Raw genomic sequence first — 22,482 nt, 5'->3', positions numbered from 1 at the left:
CAGGCGTGGCCGCGGTGGACACTGCTGGCCAAAAGAATCCAAACTTGAACACCTGAGATGCATGTGCACCTGAAGTGGAACACATACGTACAATATATCTCGAAGAACCTCAGTTACTATAGGTAAGTAACCATTTATTTCCATTCAGAAATGTTAAATATTGAATTGATATAGTCAAAAAATTGTAAAAATTATTTCTAAAGCCTATATCGCTTGTAGCTTTTAATATACCTTTCTTATCACCTAGAAAAAACTGTCTCATAGCCTGCTTTGTCAGTTATTTGTCTCACTCTGATAAGCATATAAACATACAGAGAGAAGTGAGAGATTCATAATGCAACCTGTCTAGAGTTTGTCCAAGTATAAAATTGATTATTTTAGTCTGAAGTGCAGTAGGGGTCCTAATAAGACAATCCTTTTCAGACCATATTAGAACAAGTGCCTGAAGGAAAGGATATCTAGAGTCTAGTCCCATAAGTTGTTTCCCTCTGTACAAGAGGGTCGCACACTTCATAGCTTGTGTAGATTGAGCATATTGCACTCCCAGGGGGCTCCTTGCATTCCTCCATTCCAGCCCACAAGCTCCATGTGCCACCCTCCCACTCCTCTCTATTTCAGGAACTTCCTGCAACTCCCCCATCCCCTCCACCATTCCAGGGACTCTGTGTGTGCCTCCCCTCATTTATCCCTCTTCCCATACCAGAGTTACCCATTTCCCACCGCCCCCCTTCAGTGTCTCTGTGTGCACCCTGATTCCCCCCAATGGCAAGGACTCTGTGTGCATCCCAATTTTCTCCCCATATCTCCCACCCAAACCAGAGTCCCCCACTGTGCACCTTCATGCCAGGGGATCTGTCTACCCCCAATGCCCACGTCCGCCCCCTATGCCAGAGGTTGTATGTGCTCCTTCCCTCCTTCCCCATATCAGGGTCCCCAGTCTCCACCCTCTCCCCCACATCCCTGGCCAGGCGTTCTGTATGCCCATTACCCTCTTCCCCCTGTGCCAGGGGCTATGTGCATGCCTCTCTTCCTCCCTTTCCCCCAGCCCCCTCCCCCCATCAATCTTTCTATCTGTGGGTGAGACATTCAGGGTGTCATTGGGCGGATGGGCAGAGATGAGATGGATTATTGTTATGCTGGAAAGCATAATGGGTGCCATCAACCAGTTGTTTGATCTGTAGATAATTGCAGAGATGCTTGAAGCTGTGGCTGTGCAGATTATATGGCAAGGGCTCCATGTGTCCCCAATTTTTCTCCTTTTAGTTTTCCAGTTTTCTTCAGCATTAATAGGGTTCTGCGCATTGATGCCTTGAGCATTTCCTGAAATTTTGAATTGATTAAAAGTTATTGCATTACAGATGGAATGCATTACACTTTAAGAGAGAAATGTTGTCAAATTGAGTATAAGCTTTGTAAGGTAGACAAAAAATTTAACTGTACTAAACTATTTTTAATTTCAAAATGTGCACTTGTCCCAGTACCTTTAGCCAAAAATTCATGCAGAAATAACTTCATTCTATTCATATGCGCACATTTTATAAAGGCCAAGTAATGGGGGAGCTTGGAGCTGACAAACCATGAACAGTAAATTTGCCTTCAGAAATATTTGGGAAGAACTGAAATAAAGTGGTGATAGCAGGTCGGTGGCTGGTTTTGTATAAAGGCCATGCTTTACTTGAATTTCACTGTAGCTTGAACTTGAAACATGGTTTTTATCTCTCATGACTGAAATTGTTTTCTACTTTGGGAAAGTACAACTGACAGTAATACTCTGCTGAAGAAGGCTGATTGATATTGAAGCACAAAGAAAATTCAGAACATTATCTGTTGCTAATCTGTGACATAAGAGACAATTCTATGCACTAAAATTTTAGACAGATGAATAAAGCCTATTTAAGGTAGTTAGAGAGTATGTGGTCCATTTCCTTCTGGCTGTATGAGGGATTTTTATATATATATCTTCCATTATCACAAATAGTTATGCTGGTAAAAGAAAGATTACCACCAATTCAATTCAGTTGAATACACAGGATCACTTTAAAGCCAGTAAAAAAGGATGCCAATCATTCCAGCTCACTTTGAGCCACAAATTATGAAAACAAGAATAGGATATATCCAGGTTAAATTTTTGTTTGTTGTCCTTTCACAGGAGTGAAACTTTTGGAAGTGTGTGTCACAATATCCGAGTTAACTGCATCTTTGCCTTCTCCTCCACCCATCTTCCTTGAGAGCACCCTCGTAAGGTTTCAGGCTCCCAGACATCACCTCTCTGGGTCATTGACCCATTTCTCTCTCCCTTCACATTGAGAGTTTAGGCTTACAGTTCCTCTACACCTCTCTGTAATTTCCCCAACAGATCTGACAGCATCTGAAATTAACCTTTCTCCAGGGGCTATAACAGTGTATACCAGTTACCACCCAGCCTGCACAAAGCAAAATACATTTATTCTTAGGGTTAAAGCATTACAGAGAAAATATATGTTAAAAAAATAAAATTTCTATGCACATGCTAAAAGCAGACTAGAAGTACCCATCAGTCTAATAGATCTAGTAAGCCAAAGTCCTTTCAACTCTTCCTCAAGGGTTGGGGCCCCCATTGGACAGAAGATGCTGTCCTTTTGCTGAGTCAAAAGAAGTCCCTGTGTTAGTTTAAACCCCGACTTTTTATACCAAAAGCTCTTCTGTTGTCTGTTGGTCTCCGGAAAACCCATTTTGAACCAGTATATGCATAGTTCCTTCCCCGCTTCTCCCCCACCCCCACCCCCCAGGTGGTACCTCTCTGGAGGTGTTCACAGCCTGAGTGATTCACCTTAATCACCCTCCGGTTTTGGTTCCTGGAGGAACTGTGGTAGTCCTGCCCCTAGGAGTTGCATACAATCCCTGGCCACAGTGATACCATGCATAGACTTTGATTCATAATCCATGCATAGACTTAACACAGTATGGGCTCCAAATATATTTCACGCAATTGCAACATTTGTGTTCTGTGCCGCAACAGGGTACATTATTCTTCTGGGCAAGGCTTAAATTGTTTTGGTGATATGGGTGGAGAAGGGTTGGGTTGGTCTCCCTACCTCGTGATGGACTGTGCTGCTTACTGCCAAAGGAAGTTGAGGCCAAGAACGTATAAAGAGTCAAAAATGGATTGGACGTTTATATGGATAACAAGATATCTAGAATGATCATAATTAATGATAAATTTTGTGGAAGAGGTATTAAACTTCATGTCTCATGCTACCTGTTAGAGATCAGTTAGGTATTTAACGTGTGGTGCAGATTATCCGGTATTTGCCTACTGTAGGGTTCTGCCGCATCTGGTGCTGGCTGCTTTTGGAGACAGGATACTAAACTAGATACTGATCTAGTGAGGTAATTTCTATGTTTCTGTGGTGGGTGGGATGTGGAATGTTCATCATTCCAACTTCTTTGGACCGTGGAGGTTAGATACACAGGAGTAACTGAAGATCCCACATCAGCTTTCCCAGTGCAGAAGATTATGCTGAACTACTAGCTTTGGAATTATGTGGGCTCATCTTTGCCATAGGTTTAAGTAGAACTGTTTAGGTCATGGATAGGTTTCAGAGTAGCAGCCGTGTTAGTCTGTATCTTCAAAAAGAACAGGAGTACTTGTGGCACCTTAGAGACTAACAAATTTATTTGAGCATAAGCTTTTGTGGGCTACAGACCATTTCATCAGATGCATAGAATGGAACATATCGTAAGAAGATAGATATATACACACACATACAGAGAATCAAGATGGCCCATGTAGACAGTTGACAAGAAGGTGCAAGGATACCCATGTTAAGTATCCTCACATCTTCTTGTCAACTGTCTACATGGGCCATCTTGATTATCACTACAAAAGTTTTTCTCTCCTGCTGATAATAGCTCATCTTAAGTAATTAGCCTCTTAATCCACCTTTTCGTGTTCTCTGCATGTGTCTATACATATATCTTCTGACTATATGTTCCATTCTGTGCATCCGGTGAAGTGGGCTGTAGCCCGCGAAAGCTTATGCTCAAATAAATTTGTTAGTCTCTAAGGTGCCACAAGTACTCCTGTTCTTTTTAGGTCATGGATAATATTTCAATGCCTCTGGGGTGCTGGTGACAGTTTTAGGGTGTTGCTGGTTCACATATGCTCCCTTCCATCAGTTCCAGGATATTGTAGCTTGTATCTTAAATTTCTTTAATAAAATTTGTAGCCTGTTGGCTATAATTTGTATAAATTGGTATCAGTTCTCATTAATCCCTGCCATCAGCAATTGCTGGATTTGGTAAATGTAATGTTTTGCTCAGGATGAAGCATCTCAGTCTACTTTATATGACTAGTGAATTTCTAAATACTAAACTAGAAAAGTATTTTAACTTCAGTTTCAGATGACAGTGAATTGCACACAAGTGGTACTTTGAGAGCCTCAGAAAAGTCAACAATGGAGCAGTTAGTAGAGAGAGCCTGTTTTAGAGACTATCAGCGTTTGGGACTGGGGACCATCAGTAGTAGCTCCTCTCGCTCAAAAACCGAATACTTCCGAATAACTGCATTGAACAGGATGTATTCACTTTGTAGAAGGTGAGTTAATCAGTTCACTCTTATGTTTAGAAATGTGTATCTGCCATATTACACATCATCCACAACATCCATTACATATAATACATTTATTTAGAGAACAAAGTATTCTGGGAAAATAGCACTTGCCATAACCCAAAACGAATAACACTGAACTTACAGCAAACATAGCAGTGCTGATTTTCTCTCTTTTTTGTTGTAACATTTTTGTTAGTGTCTCTGCATATTTAGCTACTAAGACTTGTATTTTAGTTGGATCTATAATGTCCTTTTTGTACATTATAAAATCCTAATTTGTAAACTCCTAAAGGTCTATTCTCCTGTCAATGCATGGCAGCTACATACAATCAATTCATTTTAAAGTTACTGGATGTTACATACATAAAACTTCTGTTTATGAGTAGGAAAACAAGCCCTAGAAGTGCATGTTTATTAATACAGTTCAAAACAGAAACTGCAAATAAGAACTCATGAACCAGTCATTGGAGCACTTCCTTTAAAATGTTTGTCATATACAATATGTAAGCTCCTGAATGTCAGTAAGAAGTTAATGCATAAGCCTTTTTTATTGTGAAAGTTCACTGAGATTTATTATCAGTGCCTACAAAAGTGCATCTGATGAAGTGAGCTGTAGCTCACGAAAGCTTATGCTCAAATAAATTGGTTAGTCTCTAAGGTGCCACAAGTCCTCCTTTTCTTTTTGTGAATACAGACTAACACGGCTCCTACTCTGAAACCTACAAAAATGCTGTTTAACACAACAGCAAATCTGCAGAAGTTTCATCACTGGAGCACTCACATCCTACAAAGACACTGCAGGCTAAAAGTTGTTTTCGTTATGGAAAAATGAAATTGCCATCGCTTTCATAGAAAGAGCACAAAAAAATATTAAATCCAGACTGTTTGTCTCTTATCCAAAGCACCAATGTGACAACAATACTTTTATTCAATCACGAGTGAATATTAGTTCATTTGAACCAAAGAAATCACTGCATTATATTAACTATGCTTTTTAATTGCTTGTAATCACTATATTTTAAAAATAATTTTCATACCTTATCCTTACCCAAAAAATACCTGTTTGAATTTTTGTCACTATTTTGAGAAAAGTAGTCAATATCCAATTGGTTTACAAATTTCAGGATATGAGTGGTTATTTAATGTCATGTGATTTTGGTTCAGGTATTGTATTTTAGGAAATAGACCATAAAATGGATTAGGCATTTCTTCCCTCATGATAAAGTTTAATAAATGTCAAATAAGTTCACTTATGTTGTGTCACAAACAATCCTATGTTTAGAGTAGCAGCCATGTTAGTTTGTATCCGCAAAAAGAACAGGAGTACTTGTGGCACCTTAGCGACTAAGAAATTTATTGGAGCATAAGCTTTCGTGGGCTCCAGCCCACTTCATCGGATGCATAGAATGGAACATATAGTAAGAAGATTATATATACACATACAGAGAAGGTGGAAGTTGCCTTACAACCTGTAAGAAGAGGGATTCTTTAGTAAAATGTAAAATCTCCCAAGTGCTCTCCTTAATCAGTTTTATTTTGAGAAAAAACTAACGCTTTAATTGAATCCTCTTTGTCAGAGGTACTCAAACTCTTTGAATCCTTCTTCCACTTATGTAACCAGAGACAACACTCCTGCTTGATTTTCTGTTTTCAAAACTATTATATCATGGAAGTTCCCAAACTGTCTTTTTGTTTTTTTAAACATTATATAACCAGCAATTTGTAATGTGCTGTTCCAAAACTGTTTCTTTCTTAAATGCATTTTGACATGAGCCAGTTATGGTCAATGCCAAAGTACTGGCATTGACCATGCAATTGGCATGCAATTCAAAGCATCTAAACATTCTTGCCTTTAAAATGTCAGCGCCTGTACACAATCACTGGTGTCAAATATAAAAATAATGTTTGTTTCCTTTGAAGAGCCCCAGTGATCTGTTTTCTGTGTCATTCTCATAAACCTGACTCTTCAAATGATAGATTGAGGAGAGAAATTTAGGAAAAAATGGGGAGCGAGGAGATGTATCAACAAATAAGACTGTAAATGAAAAAAAAAAAGAAAAAGTAGTTATTTACATTTTCTCCAATGAAAGTTGCTTTTTAAAAATTCTAATACTTTTCAGCCTATCAAAATAATAATCAGGAGTACACGGTATTACAAAAATTAGCTATTCTTTAAAAAGAATTTTTATTAAATAAAAATGCATATATCAGTGAAAACTGCAGATTAAGAAATATACATATCCTGTTTTCAAAATTTAAAAAGGAAAAGGAAGAATCTTTTTGAAAATAATTCTAATTATCTTTTTAATTTTCTCTCCATTGATTAATACAGCTATCCTGGACTTTTGGTAGTACCTCAGTCTGTGCAGGATAGCAGTTTGCAGAGGGTAGCTCGTTGTTATCGTCACAATCGCCTGCCAGTTGTCTGCTGGAAAAACTCAAAAATCAGTACTCTGCTGCTAAGAGCTGGGGGCTTCCATGGAAAGGGAGTTGTCGGCCTCTTCAAATCTCAAAACACACATACTGCAGGTGAGCTTATGTTGCTGGACTTTCTGCATGTGTTGTTTCAGTGAAAGAGGTTCTTTCCCTTTAGAGTAATATAGTGTTCTCATGAATAAATTATTTAATTTACAACAACCCCATCTGCTTCCTTTAAACAATATTCTTCTAATTTGGTTTTGTTGTTGCACCTTATTTCCTTGATTCACAAACGAGTTCACGTTGTCATTATTTATGGGCTATAGAGATAGTTAGAGCAAATTCTATTCTTTTGACTCTCTGATGGCTTTGAGCATAATTTTAGTTTTACTTTGAGAGAGCGTTTTATAAAACCAAGGCCTGAGAGATTTCCAGAGTTCTGCTTGGGTTCTTTGGTTGAGATAAAGGTTCATCTTTTCCATGATCATCACTGGAACAGTGCAAGATCTGTCATAATGGAGTATCTTTGAAGAGAATATTGGAGGAAAGTGAATTGCATGTTTAGAGGGAAATGAATTGTGAAGGACACATTACTCTCAACTTTCACCTCCCACATGAGCTGCATGGTGTATCTTTAATTCTTACTCCTCTTTCTCATAGTTACTGTCTTGGTTTTTTGTTTTTGAGAGGGCCTGAGTGAGTTGTATATGATGTTTCATTCTGTGGATAAAATAATGACACTGAATAAAGTCAATACTCATAGGCTCATAGATATTAAGGTCAGAAGGGACCATTATGATGCTAGCCAATAAGGAAAGTCTAAGTACTTGGGATACTTGTGACTGTATGAAGAAAACAGGACTGGTGCATCTCTTAGGCATATAGTGTTAAAAGTAGAATTCAAGACAAAAGTGAAGTTAGTTATCTAAATAAGGAAGAATTTGGTTTGTGATTAACTATCCAACCCTAGCCTGACCCAGAGAAATTAGAGCAGAATGAAGGGTCCTTCTACCTCTTTGCAATACATGGTATCATAGGAGTTGGGAATTAACCAGCCAGTGGAATTTATTTCTAAGAAGAAAATATCAGAATGCTGCTCAGAAAGAATGAGAGGAAAGTGGCAAAACAGATATCCAATCAACATAGAAATTTCTGGGTCAATAAGTTCCTCCACTTCTGCAATTAAAGACTAAAAAACTGTTTTAAAGTACTTGACATTACTGAATAGTTTGCCCTGTGGAATTTCTCATTGTGAATAACATAATGTACAATGGTAAGCAAGTTACATAAAAGCAATGAGTGACTCAAGGTTCTCATGATGAGGATAGATTGCATGATTTAAGTATTTTCTGCATAATCCATTAAATAAAGTACTGCTTCATAGGGTATCTCTGTGAAATAACCATGGGAAATTGAAACTTATTGTATTTATAGATATTTTCAACTAATTATAAAGAACAGTTCACATCTGGCATAATATTTAACTGTAAGAGCTTTGCATATTTCACAGGCACTTGCAAAAAAGTGCTAAAACTTCAGAAATATTTTAATTAAAAATTCAGTAGTGACAGCAATATTTGGATTGGCTGTTATATTAGTGGTTTGTGGACTCCGCACTGGGTCATAAATTAACAGTGCTCACCATACCACACACTGCCTGTGTGGACCATGCTGCTGCTGCTCAATAGAGGTTCCCCAGTAGTACACTTTGACTTACTGCTCAAGAACAGTTTTTCTTTTTGAATATCATTGGCTGTTCTGGCCACCAGGCACCTTAAGTGCCCTCTCCACACCTGTACTAAGGGCATATAGGACAGAGCGTCCCAGCCACCTGTCACTTCCTTCTTCTCACTCATTGCTGCAAGAGAGAACCCTTGTAGTGTCCACATCCCTTGCTCTAGTATTCATGTTAATTTGTTGTAGTTAGGATAGTTATTATTTCTTCTGTAGGTTTCTTTTGTATGTTGGCTATAATAAAATAAAGCAACTTAACGGTTTATTCATAGGTTTTCTTTACCCCACTGTACAAGGGTTTTACCCCATTGTATATTACTTTAAAATGGATGACATCAAGTCACAGGAGTTTAAAATTTGCCTCTCCTGTAAAGCAGTTAACAGTCGGCATTCTAGATGTCTCATTTATCTACGTGTAGCTCCAAATGCTCATCATTCTCCAAGTGTACTCAGAAGATGAGGGAAGCAAGACTCAAACTCTTCCTCCTGGAAAAATTGATGCAAGCCTCATCAGTTCCATGCACATCCACAGAGAAGCTTCATTGATCAAGGCAGTTGCATGTCTCCAGTTCCCCAGTGAGCCAAGACCCTACTCCTAGGCCCTTCGTCATTTCTCACAAGTCCCATTTGTCTGCCACATCAGCATCGACTTCTGAAAGGGGACCATAATTGATGCTGCTCCCAGCACCAGGGCAGGTACTGATCTTCTTCCCCAAATAGGACACAGAAATCGTTCTCTAGATCTTCTTTCACTGAGAGCCTGAAAGCAGAGTCCTATTCTAGTATCTCCATACTAATGTTGAAACTGGCACTGACAGCTCCCTTCCAGAGTAAGGACTGCACTGCCTCCAGTTCTGATCATACAGCACAGACCTCAGTACCAGCTTCAGCACAGAGTGCCTTATTCACAGCATCATCAGCCTCTTTGATAGCATCTGACACCACAACACCAGATGCCCAGTTGCTCACCGTATGAGCACCAGTGCCGTTCTCAGCATCAAGTGACTGCACTTTAGACCCAGTACCAGAATCACCTCTTACGGAGAGATTCAGAGAGGTTATCACCAAACCCCATTTGGCAGCCTGGTCCTGTTTGCAAGAAGCCTGGGATGGGATAACCTTGTACCAGTCACTCCTTGAGATAATAAGCAAAAAGTATCCCTTCTGGTTTCAGCTGTTCCAACCCCCTTCTTGACCCTCTTCAGGGACCCTTCTCACAAGAGACTTAGAAGCAAGAGATAAACTCCCTCATACAACCAGGAGCAGCGGAGGGAATGCCCCTAGAGTTCAATGTCAAGGGCTTTTACTGCTTAATCCTATAGAAGAAGGAAGTTGGAAACTGATCCTTGATCTTTGACAGTTCAGTGCCTTCATCTATTGTTTCAAATTCTGTATTGCTACCTTTCTATAATTCCCAATTTGGATCCTATGGGCTGGTTCATGACTCTCAACTTACAGGATGCTTATTTTCACATTTTGATACATCCAGCTCACAGGAGGAAGGAACATCATACTATCAGTATGGAGTCCTGTGCTTTGGCCTCTCCATAATCTCACCAGTGTTCACCAAAGTTCTGGCAATGGTGTCAAGCCCAAATGAGAAAACAAGGACTCCAGGTATAACACTATCTAGACAACCATCTAGCAAGGGAAATCCCCACAACAAGTGACCAACTCATTTAAATTATTCTAAATCTCTTTGCATCACTGGGATTCCAAGTCAAAAAAAAAGAATCCATCCCGATCCCAAATCAGACCATAGAATTTATCAGAGCAGTGTTAGATTCTAGGTCATCAAGAGCATGCCTCCTTCAGAGATTTCAGACAGTGACAGACTTCATCAGACAGCTCCAGGAATGCCCAAAAACACCATTGAGGACCCACCTCAAACTCATAGGGCACATGGCAGCCTGCACTTACACCACATTCATTCAGCTCCACCAATTATAGATTATGGGGAGATGGTTTCCTCGGGAGATGGTCCTATATATAAACATTCTAGAAGTCAGGGCTATTCAACTGGCTTTCCTACCTCTTATTTAAGGCTTAACTGTCCACGCTTTTATAACAACACCAAAGCAATACAGCATATCAACAAGCAAGTGGGTGAGCCAGATCCTCTTCACTGCCAGGAAGCCATGCATCTCTGGGATTTGATGTATCTGTAATCATACCACACTTGGCCTCCAGACTACTTTGTTGGATCAATTTAGCAGAGACTTATTTGAAAGAAACATGATCCCTCAAGCTCAGTCCTTCATGTCATTGTTTGCATATGGGGGTTTCTAAAAATGGAATTGTTTGCAGCAAGTGCCATATGTTCTGCTCGAAAAGAGGCATCCTCATGGATGCCTATCTCACCCTGTGGGCTCCAAATTTAATGTATGCCTTTCAACCAACACCTGTGATACCCAAAGTTCTGAGGAAGCTCAGGCAAGATGGTTGTATGATCATGATAGTCCCAGAATGGACCAGATCTAATGAATCTAACAATACAGAAATCAGCCTGGTTTCTCAGAACGATGGCCCCGAATCATTACACCTTGCAGCCTGGAGGCTGGCTGTGCGACCTCAACAGAGAGAAGCTGCTCTGCCACAGCCCAGAACACCTTTCTTGAACGCAGAAAGCCTTCAGCCAGGTGGACCCTTCAATCATACGAGATCAAATGTCAGAAGCTTTCTATGTGAGCAGTTTAGCATCAGTTCTCAGCGTTGACCGTTCCAGTTTCAGCAATATTGGACTGTTTACTTTCTCTGAAGGAATCAGGTCTCTCTGCTCAGTAAGAGTGCAACTGGCAGCGATCTCTGGAAATCAACCTCCTATGCAGGGCCACACCACATTTTCACACCCCATAGGGATGAAGTCCATGCTTGAATAATAAGAGTATAACCATAGGAATTTGCCACCAACCACCTGACCAGGATGGTGACAGTGATTGTGAAACGCTCAGGGAGATTAGAGGCTACAAAATCAGATAACCCAACAATAAAGGGGGATTTCAGCTACCCCCATATTGACTGGGTACATGTCACCTCAGGAAGGGATGCAGAGATAAAATTTCTGGGCACATTAAATGACTGCTTCTTGGAGAAGGTTGTCCTGGAACCCACAAGGGGAGAGGCAGTTCTTGATTTAGTCCTAAGTAGAGCACAGGATGTGGTTGAAGAGGTGAATATAGTTGTACATCTTGGTGATAGCAGCCATGATGTAATTAAACATCCTTGGGGAGTGGGGGAGGGAAGAATATCATAAACCCAACACAGTAGCATTTAACTTCAAAGAGGGGAATGACACAAAAATGAGGAAACTAGTTAAATGGACATTAAAAGGAGCAGTCACAAGAGTGAAGTGCCTATACGCTGCATGGAAACTATTTAAAAACACCATAACAGAGGCTCAAACTAAATGTATACCCCAATTAAAAACAAATAGCAAGAGGACGAAAAATACCATCATGGCTAAACAGCAGAGCAAAAGATGTGGTTAGTGTCAAAAAAGCATCCTAAAAATTAGAGGTCAAATCCTACTGGAGAGAATTCTCCTATCCTCCTAGCACAGTCTACACTAGGGGTTAGGTCAGTTTAACTGCATCACTCAGGGGTGTGGATTTTTCTCACTCCTGAATAAAGGAATGGAAAACGTGCTTGTTAGTGATAGACTCAAGCAGCTCAATCTGTTCAATTTAACAAAGAGAAGGTGAAGCGGGTGACTTGATCACAGTCTGTAAGTACCTAGCTGGGAAACAGAAATGTGATAATAGAGGACACTTCAATCTTGCAGACAAAGGCATAACAAGATCCAATGTTTGGAAGTTGAAGCTAAATAAATTCAGACTGGAAATAATGCACGAATGTTTAACGATTAGGGTAATTAACTATTGCAAAAACTTACCAAGGGTTGCAGTGGATTCTCTATTGTTGGCAGTTTTTAAATCTAGATAGAGTGTTTTTCTAAAGGATAGACTTTAGTAAACAAGAATAAATTTAGGGAAGTTCTGTGTTATACAGGAGTTTAGGCTTGATGATCACCCTTCTGGCTTGATGATCTATGAATCTAGGAAATGTTGCAAGTCAGTTCATGTGCATTGAAGGCAGAATGCAAAGTGTTCTCTCTGCTTTCATTCTGTCACCTTTTTTACATCTATTGTTATCTATGTTGTTTTGATCTTACACATGTTTAACTATAGCAATAATTTAATCTATTTTGTACTTTTTTGTATTTATATAGTTCCTCCTAATTTAGAATCTTCAAGCAGCATAGAACAGGAGAAATATCTGCAAGCCTTACTGAATGCAATTTCCATCCACAGTAAAATGAATGGCAGTAATACTCTCACTGTAAGACCAACAATTGCTTTGTCTCCAGGTAAAAGTGCGCAGCACTATTCTTTTCTGTAACTAAGATGAAAAGTAAAACCACTGTGATTGTCTGTGTCTAGACTCCCCAGTCTGATTTCTGTTACTCCTTCAGTGTGACTTCTTAATGTTACAGCTTCTGGGTAGCTTCTTTACTCCAGTGTTTTACAAATGTGTTTTCCATAGTGTCAAGAATGTTGAAAGATAAATTATTCTCCAGAACGATTTCAGTCAGGCCAAATTTGTAGATAAATTTGGACCATCATAATTTTTATTATTTGACACACTATTTCAGAGTTTCTCAATCAGGAGTTGCACCAGAGGGATCACAGAAGGAAATCAGGAGAGTTGCAAGGCATTCAAAATGTTGTTACAATTCTAAAACAAAGCAAATAAAATTTCCAAAATAATTTCATAGTGGCCAATACCGTCAAAGTTTGTGAGGTCCAATGTAATAATAGTAGTTGTATTGTACAGGCTTATCACTATTATCATTAATATATATATTTTTTACTCTTTTTATATTAAATGTAAGGAGGTTGCAAAATATTTTTGCTTCAAATAAGGGGTCACCAATCTGAAACGGTTGAGACACGCTGCTTTATTTTATATTAGATGAAGATTTGTAAAGGTTGTTGGAAGTTGATGCTACATGAACATATATGGTATTTATCTATAAAAGTAGTGGAAGGTGCATAAGCAGTGGTTATTTCCATGTTTTACACAGTCAAAAAGAATTTTCATTTGTTTTCCAGGTATAATTTTAGTTAAATAAATTGAAAATTCTTGCACTACACTCTAGTTTTGCTAGATCTGAGTGAAATCACTAAGAAATTTGTCAGTATTCTATTACAGTTATCATGTGATGAACCCTGATCAGTTTCATGTAAAGCTAACTCAAATAATGTTTTAGAAACAGGAGCATGCAATTTGAAAAGTTTGTCTACTTAGCTTAATCAGTTGGTGGAACTGACTTACTGTATCCAAATAATGGCTTTTTTTTTTTTTTTTTTTTTTTGCAAAGTAACACCATCCCAAATTTGTGCCTGCTTTGCTTCATTTATCATTAAACACTTTGATTGCATTAGCCATATGTAACCCTCCATAATTTTGCAAATGTACACATTATCTCTAAAAACAAGTTTAAGGAACTTTGAAAGTACAAAATTGGCAGCAATTAAATACATTCAGTATGAAAAGAACATGTTTGTGTTTTGAGTAATGTTAGTCTGAATGACGTAGTTTTTAATCTTTTATTCTTTTTGACTGACTTTAGGCACTGAAAGGAGGGCTTCAAGAATGTCCACTGTGGTTAAGCAGGTAGTGCCAGGACATTTGGATGTAAATCTATCCAATAGCTTTGCTCGAGGAGGTTAGTAAGACTAGCTCGAAGACTAGTCATTGATATAATCTGAAATAAAATGTATAATAAAATGTTAGTAGTGAAATAAAAACAATTAGTTCATACATGAATTAATTGCATTATAAAATAATAAAACACATATTAGAATTCTTTAATTCATCAGCCGCACATGGAGTTAAAACATGTATCTTTTATTGCTTAAGTAAGTAAATAGCCATTAATTGTTAACAGAATATTGTTAGCATCCAAGCAAGTTCAGACTTGCATTAGAGTTGTGAATGAGTAATTCTTTAGAATCCTAACATTACAGATCAACACAATAGTTGGGTGAAAATTATTTGATGCCTCATAAATATACAAATGTATGCATCTGAATGATATTACTCCAGGGAAATTAAGGACAGAGCAGGACAGCCAGTGATGGATAGGGTTGTACAAATGGGCCAGTTAGAGCTGAAGGAGAGCTTACTGAGTCTGAAGTTACTTCCAGCTGCCATTTTTACTTTGTGGGATGTGTGTATGAAGGAGAGATGTATGTATGCAGAGATCTTTGTTTAAATAAAATACTAATACAATAAATAGCCTTACTAACTTGGTACTTTGAGAGTCTGCGTGTCTGGGAGTTGGCCTTGGGTTGCTGCTAAGAGGCAGAGACAGACTTTTTTCATTTGTCAGGAGTGAAATCAGACCTTTTGACTCTTCTGCTTTGAGCCAGTTGTTGTGATTTTATTTTGAACAGCTGCTGCATAAATCAGTGCACTGAAATTCATTTTATGTTTTTAGGATAGAGGTGAGGATGCAAGGATATTTGCTAATGGTCCCAATTCCATTCCAAGTATCTGGTATTGGGAAAATGTTTGTGTTGCAGTTACCACCTGTGGCCACTAAAGACTGCTGCTAGGCAGCCAGAGACTGCTTTTCTTGTATTATTATTCCTTGTATCTTCCATCAGTTTCCATAACCATCCAGTTACCCACCTGTGAAACAGCCACTCAGCAGCTCCTTCAACTCATCCTTGCAGGAGTGAGGGAGAGAGGAAGCACCAGATTGTGGTAGAGGAAAGAACTTCACAGGTGGAGGATAGGGAAATAACAATGTTATGTGGGGAAAGAAAAGAGAATTTGGTAGAGAGAGATACTCAAAAGTGGTAGAGGAAGAGATTAGAAGAAGGAGTCTCACAGTGCTGTGGTAAATGGAAAGGGGAAACCTACATGGAGCTGTATACGGGGAAGTGAAGTGCGGGACAAAGGAGAGGGAGAGACGAGAAAAAGAAACCTCACAGGAATGGGACGAAAATTAGGGAGAGGACGTTTTGTGCAGCTCCATACATGACAATTTATAGTAAAATATGTATGAAGGTAATTTGCATATTTGCTAATGATTTTCATATAACCATAAACTTATGCTTCTGGTGAATACATACCGTCCCACGCAGTGATAGGCCATGGAGCTGCACGGAACCTGGCACCTGGGGTAGGTAGGAGAGTATCTAGAGGTACTGCAGTGGATGGGTTTGGGATGGTGTCTGTTTGAGGATGCTGGGTAAATGTGTGTGCACTAGGCTGTCTAAGTAGATAAGGTACTGGAGGGTGGGATACTGGGTTAGCTGTGGATGCTTGTTTGATGGTTGCATGAGAGTCCTAAGGAGTGGAAACTGAGGTGTTTGTGATGGCAGTGCTGAGATAGCTGAGAGGGAGTTTGGTGGTTGTCTGCAGTTACTGGGATGTATGGAAAGTGTTGGGGGGGTAGGGGGGGAGAAAGTTGCTGATATAACCAGGAGGGTAGGATGGTTGCTGGTTGATGGAGGTGGAAGTGGGGATGTATGCCTGGGGTTACTCTCTAGGAGATATGTGAGCCAGTGGGGCCAGTGTTGGGTCACACCTTATGCTGTTCTCTCTGCTGGGTTCCAGCACAGGGAGGAGACAGAGGGGCCATCTGACTGTCTGCCCAACAGACACAACAGCTGCCCTAGGTGGTCTGAAAGTGTAACTGCAGGGCCAATGTCTGTAGTCTGCTCACAGCTCAGCAAGATACGAGGGAATCCAGCTGAAATGCAGGAATGTGTGACAAGTTTGTCAAATGATGGCTGCCCCAGTTAAGGCAGGAAGCCCTGGAGTGAATATCTCCTAATAAGGGACTAAACACCAGTCATACCAGATAGCAGGGCTACTGTGCTCCCACAAGATAACACAGACATCCAGATTATCCCATCAGTGATTTTATATGTAATTTTGCTATTGCTAGATTTATATGCTCTTTCATGGTTTGTTACGATTGCACCATTGTGAAGCAATGTCACAACACAATATGTGGGTGTGGGGCAGAGACTGGTAAGATTCAATGGACATCTGGCTGACTAAAAGAGCAGGCTGCCTTAGGAAGGCAGCCAGAAAATGGTGGTATTTTTGAGATGCTAATAATTAAGACATTTAATTAAAAATACATAAAACTAATATTCACCATAATATGCACACAACTCTCTAGAGCCTTTGGAGCAAATATTTCTGTCCCTTTTCCTCTCTTTTATGTTCCACTGGGTAACCCAAAAATAAATACCATATACTACTAGTCAACAGTGAGTCAGTCTGTCTCAGCCAACAGCCCAAGCAGTGCAGAATCCATTTAATAATAGGATTACGCAGTACACTGTCCAGAATTGTAGGTGAATACACTTCTGTTATTAGCAGCATTGCTGAGTTTCTGAGCGTGGTCCCTTCTTCCAGTTCCTTATTTTTCCTGGACATCATACATATGGGGCCCAAAAGCTGTGTTCTACTATGATGTGACCCAGCAGGAAATGACATTTCCTGTATTTTGTGTGTATGTGCACACAATATTAATTACATGTCAGGGTGTATAGGCATCTTTTTATTATTTAAATCAAAATGAATAAATATACCAGGGTTAGCCTAATGTTCTGCCACCTTTTTGAAATCAGAACAGTTCTGAATATGAATATCAGGCCCTCCTGAATGTATGCGAGTCAGACCTATGCTCATCCACTCTCTGTACATTATTATGTTATCTAGAAATATCAGAACAAAGTGTTTACATAAAATCCAATCAGAGTGGTTCTGTTGTAAAGTAAATGGCCAATCAGTTACATTTTGCTGTAATTCTTCAGTACTAGGGCTTTCTTGGCTTTTTTATATATCTTTCAGAACAAACATAATATTACTCAAAGTACAGACCTTTGTGTCTCATACTGTCTTCAACGTTGGCTCAAATATGGTGTGGTGCATAATTGGCTATATGGAACAGTGTTTGTCATCTGGTTTTATCCCCAAGCATTTAAACAGTTAAGAGGTAATGTTAGTGGAATAGAACGTTGTCACAGGATAATGGTATCTTGCTGCTAGATAGATACTGACATATTTATGGAAAATAAATGTGGAGTCAAAGCCAAGACATTTATTGAAAAAGCAGGAGACGTTGTTACTGTAATTATGTTCTGTTATAACATTTATGTTATATCAAATGGTTTGTGTAGATTTAAACACTTGGAGCCAAATCCTGCTCTTTGTTGCACACGCATGACTCCCTCTGGAAGTCAGGAGTGTGCACTTGAAGGAAGAATTTTCCCCTTGATATGATGAATGTTAGTGGTTTAGAGTGATAATTTTCCTAAACAGCATATGCCTTATACTGTGCTTTAGAAGTGCAGATAGGTAGGTAGGTAGGAAGGACTGCTGTCCTGCATTCTGATAGACCTGGAGAACAGAATAATTATGTGCTTAAGCCAGTCAGAGAGGAGCAGATACAGCTTTACACAAATAACCTGTGGCTTTATGGTGAAACTTGCTTCTGACAGTAATGTTAATAGTAATGTTCTTCAATGAGGTATCCAGCAATCTGATTGAATGGCTCAATTTCCATTTGATAGAATTATCATATAATGGCATATCTTCTTGGCTGTGCTGCATGTTTGGAATTATTGCAACACCTTGAAAATTATTTATTTTGATTAGTAGGTACTGCTTTTCCATTTTGTATTAGTTTTCTGTTGTTTTGTAATGACTAAGAAATACACTACCTGTTATCTTGTACTTTTGAAAATTATTTGAATATAACCCTACATCAGTGGAAACTGACAAGTAACCTTTTTCTTTTCTCCTATTCAATTTGCTATGACTGTCTCGCTGCAATGTGCATTCCATTCCTCCTCCTTCTGTCTGTACTGTTATCTACCAGTGCTTGGGTACAGAGATAAATGTTTCACTCACTCAAATTCCAAATCAGCAGCTAAGGGAAGAGTCCATCAAGGTACTGTATTCTGGCAGTGTATTTTATTCTACCATCTCCATAGCTCGTGCTATGTTTTCATATATGTTCAAGTGTCAGTGTTAGGCAATCTTAACTGCGTTAACAAAGTTTTATGACTGTGGTTAGTCATACAATTTAGCAAATTTTACATTAACATTTGTACTGTCTAGTACAGAATGGCCTCCAGATTTTAAATATCCCTTTTAAAATCTATTAATCCTTGCCAAAAAATTAACAGAAAACCATTCCCCAAAATAGCATTTGCTACTTTTACTATTCAGTAGCAGAATAACTTAAGAAATATTATTATCCAGTCTGTGAACTTTCCTGCCAACATCATCAATAAAGTTGATGAACAGAGAGGTAATGGCTTCTGCCGAACTAGAAATACGTAAAAACATAATGTATACCGAATGAAGAAAGCCATATCTTCTAAGAGTCTACTACAAATAATAAGGTACAAAAATTAGATACCAAATAGAATAGAAAGTCATTAACTTTGTCTTTTTAATCACTGTTACCCATCACTGGTAAACGTACTAGTCTGCATGTATTTGTAATTGGCTCTGTTGCTTTTGATGTGCCACAAGCTATAATCACGGCCTGCTTTGACATTTGCAAAATAGGACTGATATCCAAAGAGATTTTTCTAGTATATAGTCTCTGTGTCCATCTTCTTTGTGGGAATTTACAACCTTTTATACAAAAAATGAACAACAGTTTATTTCTATTATTAGATGACTACTGTGATTCTTTCCTGAGTAATGAAAACTTCATTATTATTACTTCAGTTATATATTAGATATGGAACAAAAGCTAACATTAAAGATAATCATTGAATAAGTGAGATGCTTCATACAACTAGCTTTTTATGAAGGAGGACTGTTATCAACTTTAAGTTCCTAACAAACCCTTCTCATTTGTTCCTACTGTTTGTTCACATCTAAAGCTGTGAGCCAGACAAGCAGACAGACTATGCTGTACAAAAAGGCAAGTCCCTGTCTGAGATTTCTCTACAGTATTATTGTTTGACTAGAAGTACTGTGCTATTTTAAAAAATAACTCTGACCTGTTTCAGATATCTCAGTGGGATCTCATCACTATCTACAGTTTTTATCATTTTATTTATACAGGAAGCCTCAGCTACTACATAGTATTAGGTTTTAGTGAGGACTTTTTTCCTTCTTTTTTATTCTTTATATCTCAGGGCCAAGATTTTCAAAGATGACTAGGTATTTTCAATTCCTCAGTTTTTAAGTGCTCTGCTTCATAGATTTATAAGCAAGAAGGGACCGTTACGATTATCAAATCTGACCTACTGCATAAGATAGACCATAGAATTCATCCGATAACTTGAACTCCAAACTTCAGACACTGTAAGGGGATTGAATATTCAGAAAGTGCTGAGTTACCCGCCTTCTGAAAATTAGATGCCTTTAAGTTGTCTCAGGTTGCAAAAATTGAGGCATTCAGAATTACTAGTCGTTTTTTAAAAATCTTGTCCCAGATATCTAGCTTGGTTGATTGAGGCACAGAATCACATAAATTAGCGAGAGAAAATATTTATTAGGTTATCTAGTCCGTCTCTCTGCCAATGCAAGATTGATCACTGCTGTATATTTACTGCTGCTTTCTTATATGGAGGTGATATGGTTTGTTGAAGGCCCCACAGTGAACTAGAGAGAGAATTGAAATATGATGCCAGGATCTTCTAGGCACCACCATCACCTTTGCTCTAACCACTAGACCAGTGGTTCTCAACCAGGTTTCAGGGGGGTCTCCAAGCAGGGCCAGCATTAGACTCACTGGGGCCTAGGGCAGAAAGCCAAAGCCCCACCACATGGGACTGAAGTCCAGGTCCCTGAGCCCCGCCACCCGGGGCTGAAGCTGAAAACTGAGCAGTGTAGCTTCGTGGGGGCCCTGGGCAATTGCCCTGCTTGCTACTCCTACCGCCGGCCTTGGCTTTTAGATTCAGAAAAACCAGTTATTGTGGCACAGGTGGGCCATGGAGTTTTTATAGCATATTGGGAGGGCCTCGGAAGAAAAAGATTGAGAACCTCCACACTAGACCATTCGAACATCTGTCAAAATGTAATTGTGGGGCATATGCCCAAAACAAGGGACGTGCTTAAAATCATTGTAGGCCTGAATATTTAAATACTAAGCTTCATAAGATAATCCATGATTGTGGCTTTAAATACTGTAATTATTATTATTCAAGCTCAAATATGGAATAACATCAGGAAGTTTAATATTTTGATTGCTTATGCTGATATTTTCATTACAGTAAGTAGTAATGGGGCACTCTGTTATTTCATATGAGGTACTTTCAGTTGTTGAGGAAAAACCTTATGTGATAGCAGGCTATTCCTAGTAGATAAGCTCCCAAAACAATAGGCCTGAAGCAAGGAAAGCTATAGAAATTTGTCCATAGTACTGAAAAGATCACTTAGCGCTTTCATTAAATGCATATTAATTATCTGAAAATTGTAATTCATCTCAGAACCATGTATAGATTTTTATAGCAAACACTATTAATACAGTACAATGTTTATCAGTCTGTAGAGTATTAAATGTTCAACTAGTTTTGATCAGTATGTCACATTGTATTACTGTACTGTAGTTTAATTGGGAGAATTTGGAGAATTTTAATTGTGTAATTATTCCAATTTGGGATTATTTCTTTCCAGTACATGATATTTGTTCCATTCTATAAATAATCCAAATGATATGTGCAAACACCTTACTTTCAAAAGTATACTTAGGTATGCATGCTTCGGTGTGTATATTCTACAAAACTTCATTTGTATGAGAGAGAGAGATTGTTTTGTAATATTTTTAATCTTTGTAAAGGTGTATGGGCAAGTCTTCGTTCTAGCAATCGATTTGTCAGCACTCAAGCGCCATTCATTGATGTCGGTGCAAGACTAGCAGGGAAAGATAACACAGCATCATACAATAACAGTTCATTTTTGCAAAACCAGCTTCTGAAACGCCAAGCTGCCCTCTACATATTTGGAGAAAAATCTCAGTTAAGGGTAATGTCTATCTTGCTTATGCATTAAAAGAATTTTTGTTTGGTTGGGTTTAGTTGTTTTAATAGATAAATAACAAAAGGATGTTCAAGATACAACAGATGGGTAACTTTTCTAAACGTGTAAACTCTCATAGAGATTCTGAATAGTATTGGCTATGCAGACACATATCCACATTTTTATTGTCTTGTTATGTATAAGGTTGCTGTGTACAATTAATATTTAATTAGTATTAATATTTAATGCAATATAACCCAGCACAAGATAAGGTAATCCAAAGTGTATTGTCAGTGATGCAGTTCACCACAGAGTGACTTATTTCCCTGTGTGTTCATTTATATTTTATAATCATTAAGGGTCAGACTCAAACTCAGACAAGTTAGGAGATTTTGAAATACAAAGTAAAGCTGACATAGAGGAAAGCTGATAAATTTCAAAATAGCCTACTTTGGGAGTATGCACAATGTTGGAGGAATGGAAAGCTTTGCATGAAAAAGCAGAAAATTCCACTAATATCCCCAGAAATCTGAGGCAGACAATAATGTTTGGAAGATCTAGCTAGTGCCACCTTTCTGGAAGCTACAAACCTCCACCTGCATATTTTTCATCCATACTTTTCATCATGAATGTAACTCAGGCACCCTCACTTAAACACATACGGTATATCACTCTACATCTCCTTCACCTTGATGACAATTCACTTTCCTTAGTACTGTCCCTGC

General features: G+C 38.6%; 1 protein-coding gene across 6 annotated transcripts in view; it reads left to right on the top strand.

Moving 5' to 3' along the window:
* SBF2 (SET binding factor 2) overlaps positions 1 to 22,482 on the top strand; it is a 559,107-nt gene that overhangs the window by 480,278 nt on the left and 56,347 nt on the right. For 4 of the 6 annotated variants that reach the window (XM_073347555.1, XM_073347557.1, XM_073347559.1 and 1 more), the window contains exons 26-30: positions 4,378 to 4,576; positions 6,924 to 7,120; positions 12,972 to 13,109; positions 14,376 to 14,471; positions 21,579 to 21,763. In XM_073347555.1, the coding sequence (XP_073203656.1) occupies positions 4,378 to 4,576; positions 6,924 to 7,120; positions 12,972 to 13,109; positions 14,376 to 14,471; positions 21,579 to 21,763 (815 nt within the window). Of the gene's footprint in view, positions 1 to 4,377; positions 4,577 to 6,923; positions 7,121 to 12,971; positions 13,110 to 14,375; positions 14,472 to 18,653; positions 18,726 to 21,578; positions 21,764 to 22,482 lie in introns of all 6 variants that reach the window. The other 2 variants (XM_073347560.1, XM_073347556.1) reach the window with 2 other exon arrangements.

The sequence above is a fragment of the Lepidochelys kempii genome, chromosome 6 (assembly GCF_965140265.1).
Source record: "Lepidochelys kempii isolate rLepKem1 chromosome 6, rLepKem1.hap2, whole genome shotgun sequence".
Classification (NCBI taxonomy): Eukaryota; Metazoa; Chordata; order Testudines; family Cheloniidae; genus Lepidochelys; species Lepidochelys kempii.
This window is presented reverse-complemented; position numbering and strand designations above follow the sequence as displayed.